This window comes from Saccopteryx bilineata, chromosome 2 (assembly GCF_036850765.1).
Source record: "Saccopteryx bilineata isolate mSacBil1 chromosome 2, mSacBil1_pri_phased_curated, whole genome shotgun sequence".
Lineage (NCBI taxonomy): Eukaryota > Metazoa > Chordata > Mammalia > Chiroptera > Emballonuridae > Saccopteryx > Saccopteryx bilineata.
In genome coordinates this window covers 248,344,232-248,366,039 of record NC_089491.1, presented here as the reverse complement: position 1 = coordinate 248,366,039, position 21,808 = coordinate 248,344,232, and the positions used below count along the sequence as shown (strand labels likewise).

Genomic DNA, 21,808 nt, shown 5'->3' with positions numbered 1-21,808 from the left:
GACAGGGATCCACCCAGCATGCCCACAAGGGGGCGGTGTTCAGCCCCCATGGGGCGTTGCTCCACTGCAATCGCAGCCATTCTAGCCCTAAGGTGGAGGCCATGGAGCAGTGGTCAGTGCTGGGGCCAACTTTGCTCCTATGTATCCTTGGCTACAGAAGGGAAGAGAGAGACAGAGGGGAAGGAGAGGGGGAAGGGTGGAGAAGCAGATAGGCGCTTCTCCTGTGTGCCTTGGCTGTGAATCAAACCTGGGACTTCTACAGGCTGGGCCAACGCTCTACTGGTGAGCCAACCCGCCAGGGCTAAGACAAGTTTTTTTTTGTTTGTTTTTTGGTTTTTGTTTTTTTTTTTTTTTTTTACAGGGACAGAGAGAGTCAGAGAGAGTTATACACAGACAGGAACGAAGAGAGAGAGAAGCATCAATCATCAGTTTTTCATTGCGACATCTTAGTTGTTCATTGATTGCTTTCTCATATGTGCCTTGACAGCGGGCATTCAGCAGACTGAGTAACCCCTTGCCCGATCCAGCGACCTTGGGTCCAATCAACCTGGTGAGCTTTTTGCTCAAGCCAGATGAGCCTTCACTCAAGCTGGTGACCTCGGGGTCTCGAACCTGAGTCTTTCCGCATCCCAGTCCGACACTCTATCCACTGCGCCACCACCTGGTCAGGTGAGACAAGTTTTTGAAAAAAAAAAAAAAAATACGCCCAGGCAAGATAGCTTGGTTGGTCAGAGTCATCCAGAGATGCAAAAGTTGCCGATTGGGCCCTCAGTCAGGGTATATATAGGAACAGATAAGAGTTTCTCTTTCTCTCCCCCTACCCCTTTGCTCCAAAATCAATAAATTTAGAAAGGAAGTTAGGAAGAAAAGAGAGAAGAGAAAGAAAAGGAAGGAAGGAAAATGCGATGCTTTAATAAAGAAATGTCTGGTTAAAAATGATCAGATCCCACCCTAACCAGATGGCTCAGTTGGTTAGAGCATCCTCCCAAAGCACAGAGGTTGCTGGTTCAAGCCTGGGTCGAACATATGGGAACAGATCCATATTCCTCTCCTTCTCCCCCTTACTCTCTCTAAAATCAATAAACATTAAAATATATATATATATTAGGTCCTTAACTGCCAGAGTGGGCTTCCCAGAAGAACGTTAATTTTCATTGAATTGGACCAGAAACTACCTAAGCATTTTTCAGAACTGATCATTTCTACCCAAAAGGAGATTGTGAATTATGTCAAACAAGTAAATTTTGCCCCAGAATGATTTAGTACAATAGACAGTCATTCCTTTATCCACCAGGGTATCCATGGTAATGGTTCCTGCTCTCAAAGAGCTGACAGTCCAGTGAGGAAGACAGACTCTGGTTAGGTCATCCCATGAACAAGTTTAGAACTCCAGTTGACAGAAGCAAGAAAAGTTTGTACTTGAGGGCTGCTATCTAGGGGCAGTCAGGGGAAGTTTTCCTGAGCAGGATGTGATTGCAGATCCAAAAGAGAAACAGGCATTGATCAGGTGTACAGGAAAAAGCATGGGCACAGGCCTAGCAGCCAGAAGGGGAAGACCTTTGGATATACAGAGTACAAAGAGCAGTGAGGTGTGACATGGTGCCAGAGCGGCAGGCCAGGCTGCACGGGGTGGGATCTTGTGGGTCATGGTGAGTTTTTTCTTTTCTGTGGGGGCAATGGAAGCCCTTGGATTGCTCGGGGCAGGGGAGAGGCAGGTTCAGACTTGCAGACTTTATGCAGAATGAAGTAAAGAGGAACCAGAGTGGACAGAGATCACAAGACTGGAAGTGATTGCAATGATCAAGGTGAGAGATGATGGAGATTTTCACCAGGTTGGTGCAATTTGAAGCAAGGAAGAAGGTAGATTCTGGGATTGTTTTTGGGAAGTGAGATCAACTTGCTGTTGGCCTGTGTCTGGCGGGTCTGGGAGTGCGGTGGTTGTCTGCCCTCTGGTTCATGCACCTGGTGTGCACAGAAGAGGTCACCTTCCCAGGACAAAGTGACTTAGAGGAGCTTCCAGGTAGAGTAGTCAAAGGGACAGTTGGACATAAATATATAGCTCAGAGGAGGCCTGACCTGTGGTGGCGCAGTGGGATAAAGCGTCGACCTGGAACACTGAGGTCGCCGGTTCGAAACCTTGGGCTTGCCTGATCAAGGCACATATGGGAGTTGATGCTTCCTGCTCCTCCCCCTTGTCTCTCTCTCTGTCTCTCTCTCTCACTCCTCTCTCTCTAAAAAATCAATAAATAAAATATAGCTCAGAGGAAAGGCCTTAGCTGGAGATGTAAATGTGGCAGCTGAGAACGAAGAGGATAAACCAGGCTGGGAATGGAGGTTAAGAGGGAAGTGCCTGGCCTGATCAGGCGGTGGCGCAGTGGATAGAGCATCAGACTGGGATGCAGAGGACCCAGGTTCGAGATCCCGAGGTCTCTGGCTTGAGCGCGGGCTCATCTGGTTTGAGCAAAAAAGCCCACCAGCTTGAACCCAAGGTCGCTGGCTCCAGCAAGGGGTTACTCATTCTGCTGAAGGCCCGCGGTCAAGGCACATATGAGAAAACAATCAATGAACGACTAAGGTGTTGCAACGCGCAATGAAAAACTAATGATTGATGCTTCTCATCTCTCTCCGACCCTGTCAGTCCCTATCTGTCCTTCTGACTCTCTCTCTGTCCCTGAAAAAAAAAAAAAGAATGAAATTGTAAAGCCCAAAGCCCAGTTTGCTAGCAGGGCAAGTTCTATAGTGTGATAGGCTGTGGAAGAAAGAGCTCCAAACTCAGAAAGCACCTTAGCCACTTTTCTGCTTATAAAATATTCACACACTTCCTATTTGTTAACCCGAATGGTACTACAGCCACCTCTCAGCTCACTGAGGACTTACCAGTCCAGCATACCCAGCAGGCCTCTCATAGTCCCTAATGGCCAAGGGGAAGGAACCCTGAACTAAGAGCCAGCTTACCTAGGTTTGAATCCCAGCTATGCTGCTTACCAGCTCAGCTATGTGACCTTATACAAGTCACCTGCCTCTCCCAGCCAGCTTCCCTTCTCCCAAGGAACACAGCTCTATAGTCCTGCTACTTCAACAAGCGGCCTGGCCAAGCACAACCTTTTTTTCCTTTTTTTAAAATTTTATTTATTCATTTTAGAGAGGAGAGAGAAAGGGAGAGAGACAGAGAGGGAGAGAGAGAAGAGAGAGAGAGAGAGAGAGAGAAGGGGGGAGGAGCTAGAAGCATCAACTCCCATATGTGCCTTGACCAGGCAAGCCCAGGGTTTTGAACCGGAAACCTCAGCATTTCCAGGTCAACGCTGTATCCACTGCGCCACCACAGGTCAGGCAAGCACAAGCCTTTTATAGGGCTGGAGACCTCAGCTGAGACTGTGTTCACTCGGTAAAGGTAAATGTTTTCTCAGCTATGCATGGTGGGGTCACTCTGGATGAAGCTGTGGCTGAAACAATGGCATGATTTTCTTTCATTGTCGATGCTAGAAAAACAGTTTTAGAATCAGCAATTGTTTGTTTTTTTGTTTGTTTGTTTGTTTTAGCAAGAAAAAGAGAGGGAGAGAGATAAGAAGCATCAACTCATAGTTGCAGCATCTTAGCTGTTCATTGCTTTCTCATATGTGCCTTGACTGCAGGGCTCTAGCCAAGCCAGTAACCCCTTGCTCAAGCCACTGACCATCGGGAAGCTGGCAACCCCACACTCAAGCTGGTGGGTCTGTGGTCAGACCAATGACCTTGCAGTTTTGAACCTGAGTCCTCAGCATCCTAGGCTGATGCTCTATCCACTGCACCACCGCCTGGTCAGGCTAGAATCAGTAATTGATGCTGCATTCCCTGTACAGATAAAGGGTCAGTGAGATGATTCCCTAGTCAGTGGCCCCTAAAATGCTCATTTGTCACCCTTTGGCAGAGAGCTCCAACCTTTCATTCTCACCACACCCCTGGTAGACATAATGCACATCTCTGTTGGTCATTATGGTTAACCACAGAAGGAATTTTGGAGGAGGGTTGGTTCTAACCCTCAGATCAGGGTACTCAGATGGAGTAAGCCTCAGCATCCCACCTGGTAAACCACTGGGTCCATCAGAAGAGAAGTAGACTGGGGCTCCACAGCAAGGGGTCAAGACAGCAGGCAGGACATACACAAAACCCTGGGAAGGGTTTATGTTGGAGTCAGGCCAGAATTCTAGGACTCAATCTCATTCCAGTCACTTAGCTTGATGAGATCTCCATATTCAAACTTCCCCATCTGTAAATGGAGCTAATAACGATATATACCTCAGAGGGCCACCTGAGAGTAAAATTAATCAACATATGTGGTGGTACTACAGTACCTGACATGTAACACATCCTCAATCAGACATGCATTTTATTTTTTTTAATCTTTTTTATTGATTTTAAAGAGAGAAGAAACGAAAGAGAAAAAGAGAGAAATATCGACTTAATGTTTCACTTATTTATTCATTCTTCGGTTGATTCTTGCATATGCCCTGACCAAGAATTGAACCTACAACCTTGGCATATAGGGACAATGCTCGAAGAAACTTTGGTGAAAAGTCAAGTTCTGCACTCTTGTGCTGTCCATTGATCCCACACTGTGAAAGGCCTCACACCCTAGCCTGCATAAGAGAGTAGCCAAAAGTGGCTTGGTTCCAGTCCTCAAGGGTTCCATCTGGCAGAAATCAGAGGACCCTCCGCACTCACCTGCCAGCCTGCCTCCTTCCCAGGAAACACGTTCTAACTGGTGCCTTCCTCACACCCCCAAGTATAAGTCTAAGTCAGGAACCCAACAGAAAGAATGCAGGCGAAGACCAGAAAATACCAACCAGCAGACTCCTGTCTGGAAGGACAGAGAGCACATTTGGCACACAAGAACACTCGACCCAAAGTGAGATGTGCCCTCACCGCCCAAAGTCAGGGAGCCAATTGGATTTCCCCAATTTTGAGGGCAAGTCAATACACCACTGGGGGCCACGGTGAAGTTCTGGAGAGTCGTGGAATGAAAAGGGTAAGTTTACTTCCTCTGCCAGAGATGCTTCCGTGCCCCAACTCAGACCTAAGCAGGATGTCTTCCATGAAGAAGCCCTCCCCTGCTTCAAAGATACAAATGGTCGGCCACCTCTGCTACCTGCCTGGGTTCCCACACTCAATGGACTGATTTATACCTTGTCTGTCCTTCCACACCTAAAGGGCACTCCCAGAGGGAGGAGTTTATTCTCTCCATTTGAGCATCCCTAGGGATGGGCAGGCATCAAGCACTCGGACACTTGTTGAATAGCTGCTGGCCAGCTGGCAGGATATGTGGACAGAGAGAAAAGGAGCTGGGAACATTGGTCACCTCTATCGTCAGGCAAGAGATGCTGAATCTGGAACCAGAGGCACCCCAAGGAAGATAGGTATGCAGGATGCATGGGTTCACCCCCCAGGGTCCAGTCACTTGATGTGCAAAACTGAGACCCAGGAGCCAGAACAGGATAATGTCTCACCTTTCTACAGAAGTAGACATGTTTTCTAAAGGACTTACCATAATCACAACCCATAGTCCATTGGCTCTGGTCCCCAAGAGCCTATACAGTACCCTCCTAGACAGGTAGGCCTTTTCCTGGTCTCCATCCTACCAAGGCTATCTCAGAACCAGTCACCCTGCTGCCAAGAGAACATCTAAAAGCAATGAGCAACCAGCTCTACTCAGGGAGCCCAGAGAAGTATCACTGGAAAGACTCCAGGTTGAGTGCGGGCCCAGGGCCTTGGCCACTAGGTAGGCACTACGGAATCCAGAGGTTCAGTGTGTCTGGGGTGGAAGGAGCCAGGCTAGGGCATGGTGGAGGGCCACACAGGGCTCTGCTCCCCAGCCTGCCTTTACCCACTGAGGCCTGACAGTGCTTACAGAAGAGGCCCTAGGCACTTCTACCTTCATAGACCCCTTTCTGCACTAAAAACAAAAAAAATCAAAACTAAGAACCATACTTTTCAACTGTACTGTTATAAAATGAATGTGTATATGTGCACAATTCATTTTCTTTGACCTAAAAGTTTTTTATTTTCCTGCTTATTTAAAAAAAAGTCATTTTCACAGTCCCCTTTTAGGGGCACTGTGAGCACCCAGCATTGCATCTCCTGTGCCTGTTACATAAATAAATAGGTCCTGCACTTGGAGATTCGATTTTTTTGCTGTAGTTCAGAGGAGTGGTCCTCCAGGAACAAATAAAAATTGTCTGGGACCTTAAGCTGCTTTGATTCTGAATCCATTTCCCCTTACACAGACATTTTTTTTTTTTTACAGAAACACAGTTCCAACGGGAGTTCCGAAAGCATTTAATCATCACATACAAAGAGTAGTCTTAAGTACCAGGCACTGTCCAGGTTCCTACGGCTGAAACACACCTGCGGGGCAGCGCGTCAGTCTCTGCCTCAGCCCCACCCCCCACCCCCGCGCGCGATGCTGAGCGACCTCCTAGCACCTCCTCGGGGCCGCTCTCTGAACTGAGTACTTCTCAAGTGTAACACCTGAGTGACAACAAACGACACGGCTACCGCCTTCTAGCCGACGGATTTCCAGGGTTGAGACGCTTGGCACCAACCCACTGCAAGAGAAACTAGGTGCCTCCACGAGCTGCTCTCTACCCCCAGCACTCCAGCCTAATCACAGCCGCTGGACTAGCAAAGAGCTCGCGCCCAGGGCGCAGGTCCTAGGCGAGAGGACTCCATCAATCTCCGTCACGTCAACCTCAAAGCATGTACTGCTTCACGATCGTGGACCCAAGGTCAACATCCATCGAAAACCAAGTTCCAAAGTGTAGGGAGCGCTCGGAACCAGGTAAACTCAAGGCACGGTCCCGGAGGTGCACGGTCCGGGGCGGGGGACGCGGCGGCCCGCAGGCAGGCCTCAGCCGGCGTCCTGCCCGGACGCGGCCCGCCAGGTGGAGGGAGGTCCGGGCGACCCCGGCCCCGCCCGCCCCGCCCCGCCCCTGGCCGCCCGGCTGCACATTTCGCGCGCGCACCTAGTCTCAGCGGCTCGGTGACGGTGAGCACGAGCAGGAAGAGCAGCAGAAAGGCACCGCTGTCTGCCTTGGGCACCATTTATCCTCCGTTCATCGTCCCCGGGGCGGCCCTTGACCCGTCGGGGAGGCCGGACCGGGCCTAGCTGAGGGTCGGGGGTAGAGCCAAAGCCGGGTGTAGAGAGGCGGCGGGAGAGGACTCCAACTGGGCCGCGGCTGCACTGGGCCGCGCGCTCGCGCTCACTCTCGGCCGCAACCTGAAATTCCAGCTCCGGCACCGCGCAAGATGAATGCCGTCCTGCTCGGCTCCGTGACGCCCCGCCTCCCGCCCTTAGTGCCGGCACTGGCCATTGAGCGCCGAGGAGAGGGGCGGGGTCTGCGCAATCCCAATGCGTATGGACCATTGGCCGAGCTGAGGCGGAGCCTGGGCATTAGTGCCCGAAAGGGGCGAGGCCTAAGGTCAGGACAGCGAGGGGCGGGCCCAACGTAAAGGGAGGTGGGGCTTGGTAGTGGAATCTTAGCGGTAGGGCTCAGGTCAGGGGCGGTAGGAGAGGGGCAATGGGACTGTTACATCCCAGCGAGAAAGACCACAGCAGACACAAAGTGATTTTTTTTTTTTTTGTATTTTTCTGAAGCTGGAAACGGGGAGAGACAGTCAGACAGACTCCCGCATGCACCCGACCGGGCTCCACCCGGCACGCCCACCAGGGGCGATGCTCTGCCCACCAGGGGGCGATGCTCTGCCCCTCCGGGGTTCGCTCTGCCACGACCAGAGCCACTCTAGCGTCTGGGGGAGAGGCCAAGGAGCCATCCCCAGCGCCCGGGCCATCTTTGCTCCAATGGAGCCTTGGCTGCGGAGAAGAGAGAGACAGAGACGAAGGAGGGGGGTGGGGAAGCAAATGGGCGCTTCCCCTATGTGCCTTGGCCGGGAATCAAACCCGGGTCCCCCGCACGCCAGGCCGACGCTCTACCGCTGAGCCAACCGGCCAGGGCCCACAAAGTGAATTTTAAAAGTTTTATTGGAAACCTGCACAGGGACTGCAGGTAACCCACGCAGGGGAACACTGCAGCCCGCCAAACCTGTGCATAGACTGCACGTAACCCACACAGGGGAACACTGCAGCCCCGAGCTTCTAAAATAACTCCTTTTTATAGGGTGGCTATCTAAGTTGAGCAAGCATTATACAGAAGCTGATGTGGCTGTCAGCTATTGGCTAGGGAGGTCGTGTGCAGTTATGGGGGGGAGTATTGCTCAGTGGAGAATTTCAAACATAAACTTCTGATAAGGGTCTCTGACTCATCTGAACTCTTTGTTCTCGGTGTCACAGGGACCTTGTCAGCACTCCCTGTTCCTTCAATAGTTACACTCTTGGCAGCCCCAGCATATCAGTACTCCCTGAATCTAACAGGACCAAGATGACCGACACGAAAAGGGGCGAGGCACAATGGGCCAAGAGGTGGGGACCCGAGGGGCTGTGGGTGGCCCACGGGGTGGAGCGTGAAAGGAGAGGGAAGGAACGCAGAGGGAGCAAGAGGAACAGAGACACAAAAGGTCTTCACACCTTGCATACCCGCAGGCCGAGGTCCAGTCAGAGGCCCAAGAGTGCTGCCTAAAGTGGCCTTCTTAAGAAGGGCTGTAAAAAAAAAAAAAAAAAAAAAAAACAGGAGAGGAGGGCTGCAAGAAAGGGATGAGGAAAACTAAGGATCCAGACTATCTTTGAGGAGGTGGGGAAGGAGGAGGATCAGTGCTGTCAGGCACAGGTAGGTGTGACTTCATCGGCACACACAACCAAAAATGTTTCAGATAGATGAGGAAATAGCTTAAAGGAGTGTCATATAAGGAGAGGTGACAGGGAAGCCGCGATTCTAGAGACCCTGTAGTAAAGCTGGCTTCTGGAGGAAGGACCCTGCCTACACAATGGGGGAGGGAAGGAACACTGGACAGAGCTGCTGTCACATCAGGTCACATCTGATGAGGAAAGCCACTGGGGACAAAGCTCTAAGTACTGACATTGCATCTGTTATTGGGAACAAGGTGACCATGAGGGGGGACACAGCACATAGGGTGTTCTCAGCAGGAGAGAGAGGAGCAAACTGTCCAAAGGAAGAGCCAACAGTCATGCACATAAGGCTGGTGCAGGGTGTCAGGGCTGGAAAAGAGGGTAATGGTGGGAGTAGAGAAAGAAGAAAGGCCAAGGCTGGTGAAGACCCATCCCTACCTGCCCCACCTCTAGCACCACGGACTCACTCCCCAGGAGCAGTCCTCTCAACGCTCCCACAAGCCTTGGTTCTCCTGAATGTCTCTTAATCCTGGGACACTCAGGGTCATCTGAGAGATACACACCCACTCCCTCTGGGTAGATATAGCCAAGGTTAAACCCAAAGCAAGTCCAGACCTGCCTGCTCTTGCTTCTAAGGGCATGGTCCCAAGCAAGTGCAAGGAGCTGTCACATCAGAGGGGCTCTACTCCTGGCAGAAACTAGTCCCTGGTCACTGCTGATCTCTCCACTTACATCGTCCTCAGGAAGCATTCCAGGAGCAGCTGATGGCACACAAAGCAAGATCCAGGTCCAGCTTCTGCCCCAGCCCAAGATCTGCCCTGGGAGCCCAGCCAAGGCTACCATCTTGACAGAACCCCAAGGGGGAACACATAGCCAAGAGCAGAAATTCCTGCCATTTGTCCCCTGCACAGAGTCACTGTCATAGAAACAGTCCGGCAAAGGTTTGGATGAGGAATAAGAAGTACAAGGAGGTGAAGAGTCCAGCCAAACCATGCAGGAGAAGGCAGAGCCCTGGCCTCCTAAAGACAGAAACCCCTGAGCCTGGAGTCTTTTTCCCTCTTGATCCACCTCCACCCTCACCGTGCTGCATGGCTGGCAGGCCACCTGTGTGGACACAGTAAGGGCTTCCAGGACTGGAAGGGGAAAAGATCAGGGACATTTCTCCCCGGCTCCTTGTCTGTGGGGTCACTGTGGTCTCCACTTAAGGTCACCCTCCCTAAACTACTCCTTCCAGGTTCCTGTGATCATCCCTCCCTTCTTCCAGAACTATGTGACTGTTGGGGTTTCCTACACTCTGCTCCCTCCTTTGTAAATCATGCCCTTATTAAACTCTCAGATTGCCCCAACTGGAGTATGTCTTGTTTACTACAGGCACCTGGACTGATACAACCACCTGTCCTAGGTTTCCCAAGTTGCACTAATCAGTCCCACCACTCAACAAGCAGTCTTGGCTCAGAGATTAGAGGCATGGGCAGACCAATGTGTCCCCACGAACCCCTGCTATCTAGGGTCCCAACTAAGTGCAGGGCCACTCTCTGTGGGCCTTTGGTATGGTCCAGCCCACTGGCTGACTTTTCAGGGTTCCAAGTCCAAGTGGCTTAAGCCAGAGAGAGACTCATTCCCCAGGGTACTCCTCCTTTATGACTTCACCCACTGAATCACCTGGGCAACAATGCTGAACGCTCCACTCCAGAGTCTGGGCCTCTAGGAGGCACGGACAGCAGGCCTGCCCAGGCCAGCCCAGAGGACTCTCCGTCCACAGTGTAAATGAGGACACTGCTGGCCCACATCTTGCAGGGATGTAGAGGGCAGCCTCAGAGGCACTGGGTACTCCTGGCACCATGGATGACGCTGCCATCCTCAAGCGACGGGGCTACATCATGGGGATAAACTTGGGAGAGGGCTCATATGCAAAAGTCAAATCTGCTTATTCTGAGCGTCTCAAGTTCAATGTGGCAGTCAAGATCATCGACCGCAAGAAAGCCCCCACAGTCTTCCTGGAGAAATTCCTTCCCCGGGAAATTGAGATTCTGACCATGCTAAACCACCGCTCCATCATCAAGACCTACGAGATCTTCGAGACATCACATGGCAAAGTCTATATTGTCATGGAACTCGGAGTCCAGGGTGACCTCCTCGAGTTCATCAAAACCCGGGGGGCCCTACATGAAGATGATGCTCGCAAGAAGTTCCACCAGCTATCCTCAGCCATCAAGTACTGTCATGACCTGGACATTGTCCACCGAGACCTCAAGTGTGAGAACCTTCTCCTCGACAAGGACTTCAACATCAAGCTGTCTGACTTTGGCTTCTCCAAGCGCTGCCTGAGGGATGATGGTGGCCACCTGACACTGAGCAAGACCTTCTGTGGGTCAGCAGCATACGCGGCCCCCGAGGTCCTGCAGGGCATCCCCTACCAGCCCAAGGTCTATGACATCTGGAGCCTGGGCGTGATCCTCTACATCATGGTCTGTGGCTCCATGCCCTACGATGACTCCAATATGAAGAAGATGCTGCGCATCCAGAAGGAGCACCGCATTAACTTCCCTCGCTTCAAAAACCTGACGGGTGAGTGCAAGGACCTCATCTACCGCATGTTACAGCCAGATGTCAGCAGGCGGCTGCACATCGACGAGATCCTCAACCACTGCTGGGTGCAGCCCAAGGCCCAGTGCCTGTCCTCTGCAGCCATCAACAAGGAGGAAGAGAACCCCCAAGATGCTGAGCTCCCCAACAAGGCTGTCACCAAGCCAGAGCCCCAGGAGGAAGCACAGCCCAACATGAAGCAGGAGTCCAAATCCAAGAAGGATAGGCTGGAAATGCAGGTGTCAAACCAGTTGCAGACCACGAACCTTAGGCTCACAGATAAGCAGTCAAGCAAGGAGCCAGTGGCAGGGGGCTCCCTGAAGCCTCCAGAGACACACACCGATTGAGCCTCTCATGGCCCATGGGCTGGTAGGGAATGAGGTCGAGCTCACAGCTTCGAGCCTGAGCTCTAAAAAGCCAAGGGACAAGCCAGTGCAGGAAGATAGTCCTGGATGAGCAACTGTTTCTTATCAATTTATTTTCCCTTCCTTTGAACGTGGTAACCCACATGGTAAAGGGCAATAAATCACTATATTAGTGCAGACTCTAAGGTGAATGTGTTTGCCTGAGCTGACTGTGGTCGTCCAATAAGAGTATCCATCCTATGCCACCCCACCCAACCCCCAACTTTGGAAAATATATCTCATTGTGCCTAGCCCTGACCATGACCTCAGGCCCTGGTCCAGCACAGAGTGTTAAATGAGGAAGATGCTGCATCAAGAGGGAGGCCATGAGAATGGTGCTGGGGGGAGGGGATATGGAGAAGACAGGACCAAGGAGGGCAAGGTGGCTGCCAGTAGAGGAAGGGTGGGAGGAGAACCCACAAGGCTGCTGGTGGGGAGAGACCTGCAGAGGGCAGTGGACCAGCTTCTCAGACTCTCTTGGCAACTTAGTTTTTCTACTCTGTCCACTGGGAGTTCCCTCGTGTTCACCTAGCTCCCAGTTCTCAATGGTGCCCTGAGTCATCCCACCCTGTGATCATTCCCCCTGACCCAGGGGAAGCAGGGCGCTGCTGGACAACCCAGCCATACTCCAGCCTGCTTGTCCCACAACTATGTGGCCTTGACCACACCCTGTTTGTTTCCCTATATTCTCAGTCTGTCCTCAAGAGTGATGCTCCCTGCCAGAGTGGATAAGCTGATACCAGTGAGCAAGAGACAGGACAGGTATCCTCACAATGCATGCCTGGACCCTGCAGCCATCAGTGTCCCATAGTGGGAGCAAACTTGCATTTTGCATCACCAACCGCCATGCTCTGCAGGGCCCTTCCTTATGCAGTCCTCACCTCTGCTATGATGGCCCTTTCTCTCCCTGCCCTGCACTCACTCTGACAGCCTCATGTGGTTGGCCACCAAAAGGGCAGGAGCCGCCTGACCAGGCGGTGGCGCAGTGGAGAGAGCATTGGACTGGGATGCAGAGGATCCATGTTTGAGACCTCGAGGTTGCCAGCTTGAGCACGGGCTCATCTGGTTTGAGCAAAGCTCACCAGCTTGAGCCCAAGGTCTCTGGCTCAAGCAAGGGATCACTTGGTCTGCTGTAGCCCCATGGTCAAGGTACATATGAGAAAGCAATCAATGAACAACTAAGGTGTCTCAATGAAAAACTAATGATTGATGTTTCTCATCTCTCTCCATTCCTGTCTGTCCCTATCTAGCCCTCTGTCTGACTGTCTATCTGTAAAAAAATAAATAAATAAAAATAAAAAAATGAGCAGGAGCCTTCAGACTCACCTCTTCCCCCACATCTTCTTTGGAAGATTCCAACCCGCAGGCCTCAGTGAGAAGTGAGACTCGGCAAGTAGCCCAGACCAGCCCTCTGTCACGCACCCCACAGCCACCTTCATATAGACTGTGTCCTCATGTCTCCGTGTTCCTGTGTGTCATTGCTCAGCCACCATCAAGGCCTCTGTCCCTGCCCTGCTATCGCCTCCCACAGCACCCAGTCTGGCTTCCTCTGCTGAGGGAAGGATCCCAGTGCTTGGCCTTAAGGTCCTCCCAGGTCTGGCCTCATCCTGGCCTCCCGGACTCTTCCCTCAACCCCATACCCCACATGTACAATACATGTTAACTCATGCTTGTGGATGCATCCCTGCAGACCCTGCCCATTTCTCCAGGCTCAGCCAAGGGTCCATGGCCTCCAACAAGGCCTTCTGGGAGCCTCAACAGTACTCAACAGCCAGCTGCTGAGCTCACCCAGAACAGACCAGTGAGTGTCCAGGCCCAGGCACAGAACAGGCCCTAAAATACTGGAGTAACCACCCAATTTTTTAGTGAAGACTGAAGGCTCCAGCTTCTGGCTGGGTAGCACAGTTGATCAGAGTGTGGTCCCACATGCCAACGTTGCAGGTTTGATCACTGGTCATGGCACATACAAGAATCAACCAATGGCCCGACCAGGCAGTGGCACAGTGGACAGAGCGTTGGACTGGGATGTGGAGGACCCAGGTTCGAGACACCAAAGTTGCCAGCTTGAGCACGGGCTCATCTGGTTTGAGCAAGTCTCACCAGGTTGACCCAAGGTCGCTGGCTTGAGCAAGGGGTCACTCAGTCTGCTGTGAGAAAGCAATCAATGAACAACTAAGGAGCCACAATGAAGAATTGATGTTTCTCATCTCTCTCCCTTCCTGTCTGTCTGTCCTTATCTGTCCTTTCTCTGACTATCTCTGTCTCTGCCACACACACAAAAAGAATCAACCAATGATGGCATGAATGAATGAAGCACAAATCGTTGTTTCTCTCTCTCTAAAATTCAATTTAAAAAAATTATAGTAAGACTAAAGGCTCCAAGAGCCTAGAGCCATGCAACTTGACTGGTGGTGGAGTGGAATTGCAGAGTACGATGGAGTAGAATTGGATGAGGGTTCCACGGTCCTCTCTGCAGCCTGCTGCAGTCCTCAAGGCAGTGAGCAATGTGTGGCAAGAGGGCCTGGGCGGCAGAGGCTGCAGGAAGGAGCACTTAGTGCAGGGGTCTCAAACTCAACTCAGCATGTGGGCCGCAGAGCAAGATCACAGCCATTCGGCGGGCCGCACTAGGTCTACAAAAGGCAACTGTTACGCAACACTTTTCTCACTGCAGTTGAAAACAAAAAAAAAATCAGTACAACAAGCACAATCGTACATGCAGTTTACTCAGTGTCACAAAACGACCAGAAACTGTAGTTCGCATCACAACTGCTGTTAACTAAGCTAATATCTAACTAGGATGCTAGAGAAATGAAAAATACAAGTAGGCCCCTAGGCTTACTTAATTTTATCCAAAATATTTTGAACTTTGTGGATTAGTCTGTGGGCCGCGAGTTTGAGACCCCTGACTTAGTGTATGCTCTCCAGGTGGGGAGACAGCTCAGCAAGAATAGAGGACTTCCTGAATCACACAATATGGAGTAGCAGTGGGTGACTGAAGCCACACCTCCCCAGGTAGCCAAATATGCAGGTCAGTCCTGTGAGCTGCCCAATGAACTGGGCTCGTTCCTGGTTTAGACCCCTTCAGTGACCCACTAAAGCCTTTAAAATCAGGACCCTTGGCATGGACACTGTGGCCCATGAGCCCACCCACCCAGCGCTGCACGCTCTCAACACATTGTCCATTCAGGCCATCCTGTACTCTAGCAGTCCTCATCTTCCTCCATGTGGCTAACTCCTACGACTTCAGCCTTCCATAGCTTTCCAGTCTTTCCAAGTCCAGTCCCCAGTTCTGTTGTCATCGCTTCATGTTCCTTGGTGTCACAACACAGTCAATATGGGGCATTCACACTTATTGGTGTGACACTCAGCCTCCCTGACGTCTGGGCTCCAGGAAGGCATGAGCCCTTTCTAGTTCATCTGTGTACCCTAGCACCTGGACCTGACCCTCAAAAGCCTACGAGGTGAGGCCCTGGCCGGTTGGCTCAGCGGTAGAGCGTCGGCCTGGCGTGCGGGGGACCCGGGTTCGATTCCCGGCCAGGGCACATAGGAGAAGCGCCCATTTGCTTCTCCACCCCCCCTCCTTCCTCTCTGTCTCTTTCTTCCCCTCCCGCAGCCAAGGCTCCATTGGAGCAAAGATGGCCCAGGAGCTGGGGATGGCTCCTTGGCCTCTGCCCCAGGCGCTAGAGTGGCTCTGGTCACGGCAGAGCAACCCCCCGGAGGGGCAGAGCATCGCCCCCTGGTGGGCAGAGCATTGCCCCTGGTGGGCATGCCGGGTGGATCCCGGTGGGGTGCATGCGGGAGTCTGTCTGACTGTCTCTCCCCGTTTCCAGCTTCAGAAAAATACAAAAAAAAAAAAAAAAAAGTCTACGAGGTGAATGGACAAGTGGGCACTAAATTTATGAGGGAAACCATAGCTCAAGAGGGGCATTCCCAGAGTCTGCAGGTCTCTGACCCAAAGGACTGCCAGTTCGGAGTCCCATTGGAGGGCCCCTGGTCCAGGCTTACACACCAGGGGTCCTAGTGATGCTGGGGGCCAGCAGCACCCAGAGCATCAACCATTAAGCCTAAGCTCCTGCCTCCAACACACCAAGAGTTCCTGCCTCGGCATGCACATCCTGGACAAAGCTACCTGCTCTATACCCCTGCACGATGCTGAGACCTGCCTCCTCCACCATGTCCTCCAAGAACCAAAGAGGCAAAAAAACAAAACAAAACAAAACAAAAAAACCAAAGAGGCCACACTGTCCAGAAAAGAGTAGGGTATGGGGGAGTAGAATCCACAAAATGGGTCAGGAGAGTCAGCCAAGAAGGAAGACATGCAGGATTACTCCAAGTAGAACATTTGGGGCACAGAAGTAAGTTGGGGAGTCATCCTCACTCAGGTGTGAGGACAAAACTGAGCCCTGACCTGCAAATTCTCATAGCCAGCCCTTTCTGGAACACAGAGGAGTAAAGTACTGGTCATTTAGGCCAAACAAAGCCCCCAGGAGAAAGCGGGCCCTAAAGTGGCCTGGGTGCAGGAAGGAAGTTGCCCGCTGTGGGCTCATCCTGCCCAGACCAGTCACTCCTGCCAGGCACCTGTACTCTGGTTGCCCTGCTGCTACCAACTTCCACATGGGGCTCCAGACACAGGGTACTCCCCACGTGCTCCAGGTGCATCCACAGGGCCATGCTCTGGTCAATACGTTACATCGCCTGTCATGTCTTGCCTCCTGTCACCATGGTGGAGCCCTACTGGTGAAGCTGCTTGCCAGCTCCATCTCAGCCCCTGGCCACCCACACAGAAGCAGGACTTCCTCCCTCTCCTCTGAACAGAGTACATGGCATACCTGTTCTGACAATTTGCTACATGTGGGCACGGGGTGCCTATGACACAAAACAAATTAATATCAGGGCTTTCAAAGTATCTAAGGGATGTATAGAGGAGACCCTATTTTCCAAAGGAGAACACCACAAATGTACCCTTAAAGAGGGTTTTCAAGGGGTGGGGGGGCGGCCCTGGAGTGGGGGCTGTGGCGGTGCGCGGGGACCTGGCGCGGTGGCTGCGGGGCTGACCAGAAACTACTAAACTTCCTGTGGAAGCGAGTAGGATTTTATAACATAATGGATGGAGAAGAGAAAACTTATGGTGGCTGTGAAGGCCCTGATGCCATGTATGTCAAATTGATATCTTTGGATGGTCACGAATTTATTGTGAAAAGAGAACATGCACTGACATCAGGAACAATAAAAGCCATGTTGAGTGGCCCAGGTCAGTTTGCTGAGAACGAAACTAATGAAGTCAATCTTAGAGAGATCCCTTCACATGTGCTATCAAAAGTATGCATGTGCCTGACCAGGCGGTGGCGCAGTGGATAGAGCGTCGGACTGGGATGCGGAAGTACCCAGGTTCGAGACTCCGAGGTCGCGCGCGGGCTCATCTGGCTTGAGCAAAGAGCTCGCCAGCTTGGACCCAGGGTCGCTGGCTCCAGCAAGGGGTTGCTCGGTCTGCTGAAGGCCCGCGGTCAGGGCACATGTGAGAGAGCAATCAATGAACAACTAGGAAGTTGCAATGCGCAACGAGAAACTGATGATTGATGCTTCTCATCTCTCTCTGTTCCTGTCTGTCTGTCCCTGTCTATCTCTGCCTCTGTAAAAAAAAAAAAAAAAAAAAAGTATGCATGTATTTTACTTACAAGGTTCGCTACACTAACAGCTCCACGGAGATTCCTGAATTCCCAATTGCACCAGAAATTGCACTGGAACTGCTGATGGCCGCGAACTTCCTAGATTGTTAAATAAAATAAATTATAATAAAAAAAAAGAGGGTTTTCACATTGCTTCTAAGCTTAAAAGGTGATCTGAGAGATGCGAACAATGTACATTCCCAGGTTTCCAGCAGCTACAACATGCCATTCCTCACAAAACCCAAACTGACATAATATAGGACCCCTTCTCAGCCAGGTGCTTGGGCTTAACAGTTGATGCTCTGGGTGCTGCTGGCCCTCAGCATCGCCAGGACCCCAGCAGCAAGGCTCTGCCCAGGGCCCTGCCTGATTGCTGATCACTACACTGGATACTGTTGTTTCTCTGTCCCCCAGACTTCCAGGCCCACCTCCTCTTGCCCAGGCAAAGACACCGGCTTCCACTAACCCCAAAGTCCATTCTCTATGATGCCATCTTTAAATGTGACTTGGGTCACAGCTCTTCTTGCCCTGTGCCCTGCAATGGCTGTCTATCATTCAGGGAAAAGCCCTTAACTTACCTTATCCTCCATTTCCCTCCTGCCTGTTAGACTCAGCCATTCTCAGAACAAGCCCTCTCCTCCCCCAGGCTCTTCCCTACCTGGAAGCCTCATCACCTCCTCTACCTGACTGGAGCCGAAATCAGCCTCCAGACCTGCCCCAATCCTTGGAACTCATCTGCCAGCCTGGGACCTGAAGCACCCCAGAGCCCTTCCTGTCCTTCCACCCCGCGCATGTCCTGCTCACTGCGGCAGCAGCACTCATCCACCTAGTTCTCTGCCCCAAACAGAGGCTGCTCTTGGAACCACCACCAGGCTGGCCAGACTAAAGCAGTCCCTCCCAAGCACTGCCAGTTCTGAGGACACAAGCCCTAGATGCAGTTTTCTTCACACCCCAAAGAGGCTGCAGGAAACTGGCCCTAGTGAGACAGGAACCAAAGCAGGGTCAGTCCCCACAGCCAGGAGAAGAAAACTAGCACAAGGCTGGTGCTCCAGATGGACCTGGGCAGCCCCCACATTGGGCCTGACTTGTGACAGGTAAGCCATGGCAAAGAGAAGCAGGACAAATTACCACAGTCCTGGGTGCCAGCTTCCTTCCAGTGGGTAGGGAGTGGGCACTCCTGCCAGGTCAGCCTGGCTTCCAGGGTTCCAGGGGCCCTGTTCCCCCCAGCCTAGTCCCCACTCCTGGCTGCCTGGCTTTATGACTTCACATGCTGAAGTCACATGGAGATAATGCTGAGCATTCCTCAACAGGTCCAGGTCAGCCCAGCTAGACAGCTCCCCACACTGTAAATGAGGACAATGCCTGCTGGCCCATGTGGGGAGGGGATGTAGAGGGCGCCGGCCGCTCCTGGCACCATGGACGATGCCACGGTCCTAAGGAAGAAGGGTTACATCGTAGGCATCAGTCTTGGAAAGGGCTCCTACGCAAAAGTCAAATCAGCCTACTCCGAGCGCCTCAAGTTCAATGTGGCGGTCAAGATTATTGACCGCAAGAAAACACCCACCGACTTTGTGGAGAGATTCCTTCCTCGGGAGATGGACATCCTGGCAACTGTCAATCACCGCTCCATCATCAAGACTTATGAGATCTTCGAGACCTCAGATGGGCGCATCTACATTGTCATGGAGCTTGGCGTCCAGGGCGACCTCCTTGAATTCATCAAGTGCCGGGGGGCCCTGCACGAGGATGTGGCACGCAAGATGTTCCGCCAGCTCTCCTCAGCTGTTAAGTACTGTCATGACTTGGATGTCGTCCACCGAGACCTCAAGTGCGAGAACCTTCTCCTCGACAAAGACTTCAACATCAAGCTGTCTGACTTTGGCTTCTCCAAGCGCTGCCTGCGCGATTGCAGCGGGCGCATCATTCTCAGCAAGACCTTCTGTGGGTCAGCAGCGTACGCGGCCCCCGAGGTCCTGCAGGGCATCCCCTACCAGCCCAAGGTCTATGACATCTGGAGCCTGGGCGTGATCCTCTACATCATGGTCTGTGGCTCCATGCCCTACGATGACTCTGACATCAAGAAGATGCTGCGCATCCAGAAGGAGCACCGTGTGGACTTCCCACGCTCTAAGAATCTGACGGGTGAGTGCAAGGACCTCATCTACCGTATCCTGCAGCCGGACGTCAGCAGGCGGCTGCACATTGACGAGATCCTCAGCCACTCGTGGTTGCAGCCCCCCAAGCCCAAAGCCCTGTCTTCTGTCTCCTTCAAGAGGGAGGGTGAGGGCAAGTACCGGGCCGAGTGCAAACTAGACACCCGACCAGGCTCACGGCCCGAGCACCGGCCCGAGCACCGGCCTGATCACAAGCTGGGGGCTAAAACCCAGCACCGGCTGCTGGGGGCACCTGAGAATGAGAACAAAAAGGAGGACAGGCTGGCCGAGACCTCCAGGGCCAAAGAACATCACATCTCCAGAGCTGAGATAGGGAAGGCAGGGACCTAGGATGCAAAGGGCTCAGAGGTGTGGTACATGGTGGTGCCCACATAAACTAAGTAGGTAGGTAGGAGCTGAAGAAGGCACAGGTGCAAGGAACAAGTAAAATGTGTCAATTAAACCACTATTTTGATTACGTTCTATTAGCTTTCTTCCACTTAGGAGCAAAAACAGTAATTACTGACAATCAAATAAACCACAATGTGTAAATAAGCATCGAGAGTGCTCCCTGAAGAGTCTTTTTATCCAGGACTCAGCCAGCATAGGGGTCCAGGGACTGGTGCTCAGACAAAGGTATTCACAAAGAGATCTCATGGGCAAAAAGATCACAGCCACAGACCATCTGCCAAGCCACCACTGGTCTCCCTCTCACTTGCCCCCGCCCAGCGCCTTCAAGGCTGGATAGATGCATGTCTCCCACCTCAGGTGCTGCACAGCCCTCTCTGACCCCCTCCCACTCCCTCAGACGGCCTTTCTTCAAAGTTCTCTTCCTCTCTCTCCTGCCCTCCCTCCAGAGGACCCCCTTCACCCACCAGGCAGGTAACCTCAGCCAAGACCTCTGATCTGTACCCTCTCCACTACACCCTGACGGCCCCACACAGCAGTCTTATTTTGTCACCTGTCACTCCCCAGGGCACACTCCCAATAGGCCAGCCAAGTGCTGGAAGTGGTAAGCACCTGGCCTTAGGTAGTGGTAAGCACTGCCCAGGCAGTGTCCCTCTCTGCATCTCACTCACCCCCCCTCAAACCTCTGGCATCCCACTTCTTGGGGGGCACCCTCAGGCCCAAGGTCATCCTTCCCTATGAAGGAAAAGCATGAAAATGCACGTTTTCTAGTCCCTGCTCTTGGTCCAAGCTTACCTGCTAAGTCCACCCCCAACCCCCTTGATGGGTCACAGGGCACAGCCAGGGCTCGGCCCTGGAAGCTTGCAGGGACTCACTGCTGAGGTTAGGCTAGTGGTACCCAGGCAGGCAGAAGGCCCTGCGCCAGCCTCCAGAAGACATTGGCACTCATGAAGTGCAGAAGAGGACCGATGCAAAGGTACCCAGGAAGATGACCTCATGCAGGGCTGGTGTGCTCAAAGCAGAACTCCAGTCTGAGGGATTCCAGGTTGGCTCCCTGAGCAGCAAGCCCCCCAAGGGCATAATCTGACCCCACTTGAGGCCAGAAGAGACTCATCTGGCAAGCAGCCACAGTCTTGGTCCCCACCCCCATGCGAAGAAGCTGGCTCTGGGCCTCCTGGCAGTAGAGCACCAATGTGCTCAGGCTGCCAAGCAAGTGCTGGCAGGTGGTGCACGTGGTGCTGTCAGGTCTGCATGGAGCCAGGCTCCAATGCTTGACACTGGGGCCCAGGTTACTGTTACCTGGGATTACTACTGATGGAAATGACGAGGGGAGATGGGTGACTCAGCAGCCTATAGATGGCAGTGCCTGGAGCACTAGGAGAGAAAGGCAGATGGAGAGACCCCTGCCCTACCTGAGCTATAAATCAGTCTCCTGAAGGTCATGGTGAGGGCACTGGCAAAGACCCTGATGCCACAGTGTGGCCTGATACTCATGTAGGACCCATGCAGTACTAGCAAACCACGCAGGCCAGGCCTAACTGGAGAGATTGCAGACCTGGACCCAGAGCCCCAGGTGAACCCTAGAGGCTGAACTCCCAATGGCTCTGTCCCTCTCTCAGGGGAATAGAACTCGGGGTGGGGGTGGACAGAGTGGGGATTCAACATGCTGTGAGCTTGGTTCAGAAGTACAGCAGTGCCACAGAAAGCAACACAGGTGGTGGCAGGAAAGGCCAGACACCCTGGCCCTCCCAGGGTCACCCCACACAGCAGCTTCCTCCCCAGGAGGCCCACAGTCCTGAGACCTCGATGCAAGTA

The 21,808-nt window shown here is 52.6% G+C and overlaps 4 protein-coding genes across 4 annotated transcripts in view; 3 read left to right on the top strand and 1 right to left on the bottom strand.

Moving 5' to 3' along the window:
• DGCR2 (DiGeorge syndrome critical region gene 2) overlaps positions 1-7,292 on the bottom strand; it is a 130,803-nt gene extending 123,511 nt beyond the window's left edge. Inside the window, exon 1 of the mRNA XM_066259887.1 lies at positions 6,999-7,292. Within this exon, the coding sequence (XP_066115984.1) occupies positions 6,999-7,077 (79 nt within the window). The 5' untranslated portion in view covers positions 7,078-7,292. The remainder of the gene's footprint in view (positions 1-6,998) is intronic.
• An 818-nt stretch (positions 7,293-8,110) lies between these two features.
• Positions 8,111-12,340, top strand: LOC136325452 (testis-specific serine/threonine-protein kinase 1-like). Its single transcript, XM_066259893.1, has one exon. The coding sequence runs from the start codon at positions 10,618-10,620 to the stop codon at positions 11,707-11,709; it is 1,092 nt and encodes a 363-aa protein (XP_066115990.1). The 5' UTR covers positions 8,111-10,617; the 3' UTR covers positions 11,710-12,340.
• Positions 12,341-16,748: 4,408 nt separating this feature from the next.
• LOC136323192 (elongin-C-like) lies at positions 16,749-17,557 on the top strand. Its single transcript, XM_066255008.1, has 3 exons — positions 16,749-17,085; position 17,223; positions 17,422-17,557. Exons 1-3 carry the CDS (start codon positions 16,870-16,872, stop codon positions 17,541-17,543), a joined length of 339 nt encoding a protein of 112 aa, XP_066111105.1. The 5' UTR covers positions 16,749-16,869; the 3' UTR covers positions 17,544-17,557.
• A 1,290-nt stretch (positions 17,558-18,847) lies between these two features.
• LOC136323191 (testis-specific serine/threonine-protein kinase 2-like) lies at positions 18,848-19,936 on the top strand. Its single transcript, XM_066255007.1, has one exon. The coding sequence runs from the start codon at positions 18,848-18,850 to the stop codon at positions 19,934-19,936; it is 1,089 nt and encodes a 362-aa protein (XP_066111104.1).
• Positions 19,937-21,808: the final 1,872 nt, after the last annotated feature.